The following is a 5984-nucleotide window of genomic DNA, read 5'->3' as shown; positions in this document are numbered from 1 at the left end:
CTTTATTGCCGTGTGTGTTATTTCATTTTAAATTATCATTTTATCCTTGGACACTCAGGCTTTGCAGATGAGATTAAGGATGGCTCCGGCAATACAATTTATTTTCTAACTCTCCATTGAATTGACATTGGAACTATATTTTTGTTCAGAAAAATATAAATGCAACATTTTATCGAGTTAGTTCATATAAGGAAATCAGTCAATTGAAATACATTCATGAGGCCCTAATCTATGGATTGGGGGCCAGGCCCACACACTAGGGAGCCAGGCCCAGCCAATCAAAATGAGTTCTCTTCCCCACAATGGTTTTTATTATAGGCAGAAATACTCCTCCGTTTCATCACCTGTCGGGGTGGCTGGTCTCAGACGATCCAGCAGGTGAAGAATCCAGATGAAGGTCCTGCAACATTGGACGTACTGCAACATTTTCTAAAATGACATTGGAGGCGGCTTATGGTAGACAAATTAACATTAAATTCCCTTGCAACAGCTCTGGTGGACATCCCTGCAGTCAGCATGCCAATTGCATGCTACCTCAACTTGACATCTGTGGTGTTGTGTGATCAAACTGCACATTTTAGAGTGGCCTTTTATTGTTCCCAGCACAAGGTGCACCTGTGTAATGATCATCCTGTTTAATCAGCTTCTTGAGATGAAAAACTCAGGTGGATTGATTATCTTGGCAAAGGAGAACTGCTCACTAACAGGGATGTAAACAAATTTGTGCACAAATTATGAGAAATAAGCTTTTTGTGCATATGGACATTTCTGGGATCTTATTTCAGCTCATGAAACATGGGACCAACACTTCCATGTTGTGTTTATATTTTTGTTTAGTATATGGATTTGTGTTTGAGTGGTCATAATGAGATATTGATCTGTATAGTTACTTTTCTTCCAAGTGGCTTCACATTAAAAAAAATCTAAATTCACACACAATAAATCCTCTACTAGACATTTTTAATTGATCCATTTTATTACAAAAGGTACAAAGCTATGTAAAAAAAAAAAAGATTTTAAAAAAGCCAACTGTCTATTGTAGCTCTGAGATAAGCACAAGGAATTATAACTTAAATAGATAAATACAGATGTCCATGCGAGACCCACCATGGGGGCTCTGACAGTGAAACCAGCTGCACTGATGTGAACCTAAGACACGGAAACCAGATACATCATAGTCAAAATGGCTGTTTGACCTTAGACTCTCAGATTGTCCAGTAATGTGGTAATGGGAGAACGAGGCCCCAGTAACCCTGCCACAGGTACTGATGTTACGCTATTCTATATCTTTTGGTAGAACAGCAATGTAAAGTCATGAAATCATGCTGTTGGGAGAGAAAAGAGACTCAGCACATGACAGGTTTGCCCATCATAGAGCTAGTCTTTGGCTAGCTAATTTATTTGAACTTTTATTTAACTAGGCAAGTCAGTTAAGAACAAATTCGTAATTACAATGACGGCCTACCCCGGTCAAACCCTCCCCTAACACAGACGACGCAGGGCCAATTGTGCGCCGCCCTACAGGACTCGAACCCGGATCCGGGATCGAACCCGGATCTGTAGTGATGCAGTGCCTTAGACTGCTGCGCCACTCAATGAACCCTGAAACATACACACAAACTACTTTTAGCGTCTATTCATGGCGGTATCTTCTGGCCAGGGGAGCTTTGTTAGAGCCCCGTTCTTGTTAAGAGCCTCGTTCTGAATGTTAACGCACATCGCTTGTGGTACGGTTTGGGAAACATAAGGTTCTTTCATATCAGCGAGAAATAATTGTAAAAAAACAAAAGGTTAAATTACTACACACCTTTTATATGGTTAGGGTGAGTGTTCCCATGCACACAGCCATATCTCCATGTTGCAGCGCTTGTTTGCGGAAGACAGGTGGTGGACAGAGACGACCACCTGTGCTAATTAGCTATCTAGAGTGTGTTCGAAAACCTGTGTGTAAGTGTAACTGGGGAGGAAGTGTAGTTTGAAGGCTGGAGGCACACAGACGTAAGGATCTGGGCAAACCTGTTTCAGTAAGTATCTTTTTTATTTGAAAGATTCATTCCCGCTGATATGAAAGATACGTTTTCTAGATTTCAGAAACCGTATCGGAAGCGATGATTATGGACGTTTCTAAATGTTAAAACAGCGTTGAGATTGTAGTTCACATGGTGCTACCGGTAACTAGTGTTTATAGCTGAGAACCCTTGAGATAAGGCAGAATGTCTTGTTAATACCTTGGGTTCTCGAGAGCAAGTCTTTGGGCTGGTACATGAACATGAATGCACAAATGTTGAGTAGGCCTATGTTCTGCTAACTTTCTTCCTCCTACCATATCCCTGGGCTGGGGCAAACATTCCATTCCTATTGTTATTGTGTTGTGGATTCAGACTGTGGAGATGTCTGGTTGGTTTTCACCCAGTCATGTTCTGTGTCTAATTTTCCTGGCAGGAACCTGTAGTGAGGACAGAAAAGTGGAAAAATCAGTCCCACTGGGCACATATGCCAATTCAATGTCTAGTCCACTTTGGTTCAACGTAATTTCATTGGAACGACATTGATTTAACCAGTGTGTGCCCAGTGGGGTGTTACCATCTATAATCAAACAAATCATTTCACATCCACTTCAAGCCTCTATATGGCCAATTTGTCCTGTCCAACAAGAGAAGTACAACGAAAATACATTTTTAACTGTGTGTTTATCCACTCACAGGTACCGAGGCGTTCCTCGAGGAAGCCGATTTGTTCGCTGAGCGAGTCGATGCGGTCCAGCTGCTGAAAGGAGTGAGACAGGAAGCTGGTCTTCTCAGACATGCCCTCGTCCAGCGACATAGGGAACAGACTGGTGAAGGGGGCTAGGACCAACTGGAGCTTCTGGAGGGAAGGGGGAGAGAGATTCAACTCTACTGTAATCCACGGAGCATTAGCAACATGTATTCTAATGAAAAACTCAAAGGCTTTTAAAAGGTCTAGTGTTTCAAAGGATGCTGGGTTTTGTGAGTGTGTGTTCTCTGTCGTTTAACAAAGGTTCATGATTACATTGTGAGTGGTATTTGATATTACCAGGGCTGGGTCAAGGTGAGTGGTGGATGCTAGAGGGGCATTAGCAAAGGGGGACGGGTGTAAAGGGGGACTTTACACCCGTGTGTACACCGTTCATGACAGTGTGTGTATGTTCATGTCATGGTAGAGGAGTGCAGTTGTACCTGCTCGAGCAGCTCTACTCTGTTCTTCAGGCTCTGTACCTCCTCTGTGACCCTTCCACCTGTAAACAACACACAAACACACACACACACACACACACACATGAAAATAGAATGTGGATCACCACGATCTAAAACACCCTCCAACTGCACACCAAGGTTGCTTATAGAGAGAAAACATTTTAAAGACGAGGGGTTACTGCCTGGACTTTTCCGATAAGAATTTTCCTTTTCTGTTGCCAAATGTTTTGATACGATGAAACCTACAGAATATGACCCGGGAGGGTTAGCTTACAGAGGGGTTCAACAGAGGGGGAAAGATTGTAATGGTTAATCCTTCCTATTCTATCAAACGCTTGGACTTGTGACATGTCTTTGAGATGGATATTGCCTCTAGCATCTTGCTCGGATCCTGCTACAGAGTGATTCATAAGCAGAGCTATGAAACAAACGGGAAGAGAACCGAAGAACCACAAGCTGGCTGGGGAATTCAGTTCTTTGGGTGAAGCCGGTGACAACTCCATACATTAGTCTGCATAATGGTCTGAGAATATGGGAAAATGACAGACACACACCATATAACTGACATAGAGGGCACTATGAACAGACAAACAGTCCATCATGCCTTCTCTAAACATGTGTCGTCCTATCGGTTACAGGACAAGGAGGGGTGAGCTGGGCTGGAGTCCAACCAGTCACCAAGTGTCCCCCTGCTCCACACGACAGGTCCCCAGAGCTAGGGGTTCAGAGCTGGGGTAGGAACCCGCGTCTTGGAGCTAGGGTCAAACTGAGAACAGTTTTATCTCTCCCAGATGTGGCCTATTATTGAGACAAGAGGACGGGGGGGGAGCGATGACCCCCAGCAGACGAGGTTGATGGAGCTGGAATGAGAGCGCTAGTCCCAGCCAAGAAGAGGGAGAGAGAAGGAAGAAAAAAGGATCCAGAAATGGGGGGAGGAGGAGGGGGTCAGACGAGAGCTGCTACGGTCTGAGCAGGGCATTTATTCCCATGTTTATCTCTGTGATCTTCATCAACATCAGACGTCAGCCTGGATATGAACAGTTAAAGGATATAATAGGGCCATTAACCACAACACTGATGTTGCTGCTGCGACTGCCTGCTGGCCTTGCACTCGGTTGGCCAAGGAGAACACTTCTGTACTGAGCCTGCACACATTCCCCCAACTAACTTCCCCTCACCCACGTCACTTTCACCAAGTACAGAGATGTCATGTTTTTTTCCTGCTGTTTTTCTCACTTTGTGCTGATTAAGCAAAAGATCTCCCTAACCCCTATTCATCCATCCATCCATACACACACACACACACACACACACACACACACACACACGCACACGCACACGCACACGCACACACACACCCACCCTCAGCCACAGTCAGGGGGGTGAACAGCCTGTCTAAGTTTAGCTGAGAAGAGCCATCTTGTGTGAATTTGGTCCTAACCACATTTTCCTTTCCTCTGGACACAAATACAGATGGACTGAAAGCGGTTAGGAGAAAGAGGTTATTGGTTTGGCAACGCTGCCACTTCTACTTTATGTACGGTACTACCAGTTTTTATGTCTTTAAGTGTGTTTAACACATGAAAGACAACCTTTCCTGTATATCTCCCCTCCATCTAGACCAGTGTTTCCCAACTTCGGTCCTCGAGTACCCCCAACAGCACACATTTTTATTGTTGTAGCCCCGGACAAAAAAATCTGATTCATCTTATCAAGGGCTTTATGATTAGTTGAATCAGGTGTGCTTGTCGGGGCCACAACAAAAATATGTACTGTTGTTTGGGTCCTCAAGGACCGGAGTTGGGAAACACTGGTCTAGACAGAGGAAAAGGGGGGACATGATTAGTCTTTTGAGAGGTTGAGTGTACGGTATGTTAATCATACTCCACAGAGGAGAGGAAAGGGAATTTCCTCATGTATTGTCCAGACACTTCTAGACAAGAGGTTATTTTAGCTCGTTGCTATGTTACGCCAAACAAAGCACATCGATAGCTAGGTTTCCATCCAATTGGCTACAGATTTTCATGCAAATGTTCTAAATCTGCATAAAGAAAATATGCACATTTTCCCACCAAACTGATTTGTTGCGGATAGAAATCAGTGCGTGACGACGTAGTGTACACAAAATGCTCTTTCCACTCTACCAATAGTTTTGTCACAAAAACCGTAGTGTTAAATTGCATATGTGCAACTCTGGTCTTGGTACATGTGCTCTAGTCAACAGCTCTCATTTACAGTGCCGGTAGAGAGAATAATTTTTATTTGTCAAGCATCGATCATCATATCACCAGAATAAGAGCCTCAATATTTATTGGAAAGGAGCAACAAGCTCTTCACCTTGCACATTCACCACCCTGTGAAGTTCATAACTTATTTCATCTGTCGCCTAATAATCTGCATGCTTTCCCGAGTCGTAGTGGGAGGACCACACAGCATATCATCATGTTACTCCAAGTTTACTTCAATATGATGGTTATTATATCAATATTTGCGCATTAAAGGCGTTTCGCCGCCATTTCTCGCATAGTACATTTTATTATGCGAGATCAAAAAAGTATCACCATGTCGAACGAAACAAATGATCTGTCGGTATTTATAAAATTGTACCGAAACCTGTTTCCATCACAGTTGTTGTGATTAATTTTTTTTAGGCGGTATGACTTTACTGTGAAAGGAAACGTGTTTTCCTTTTTGTCCGAGTGATATGCAGCAGTTTAGAGAAAAGCTTGAGTGTGTGAAAGTGTGGGAGAGAAGCATGCTTCACTCAAT

At 43.4% G+C, this 5984-nt stretch overlaps 1 protein-coding gene across 1 annotated transcript in view; it reads right to left on the bottom strand.

Moving 5' to 3' along the window:
• Positions 1-943: 943 nt before the first annotated feature.
• The window catches only part of LOC118385388 (epidermal growth factor-like protein 7), a 29290-nt gene continuing 24249 nt past the window's right edge, over positions 944-5984 (bottom strand). The window contains exons 7-9 of the mRNA XM_035772502.2: positions 3198-3256; positions 2703-2865; positions 944-2446 (exon numbers count right to left, since the gene is read on the bottom strand). Coding sequence (XP_035628395.1) covers positions 2427-2446; positions 2703-2865; positions 3198-3256 — 242 coding nt within the window. The 3' untranslated portion in view covers positions 944-2426. The remainder of the gene's footprint in view (positions 2447-2702; positions 2866-3197; positions 3257-5984) is intronic.

Source organism: Oncorhynchus keta, chromosome 6 (genome assembly GCF_023373465.1).
Source record: "Oncorhynchus keta strain PuntledgeMale-10-30-2019 chromosome 6, Oket_V2, whole genome shotgun sequence".
NCBI lineage: Eukaryota > Metazoa > Chordata > Actinopteri > Salmoniformes > Salmonidae > Oncorhynchus > Oncorhynchus keta.
The sequence above is the reverse complement of the archived record's forward strand: the minus strand, read 5'-3'. Positions and strand labels throughout refer to the sequence as shown.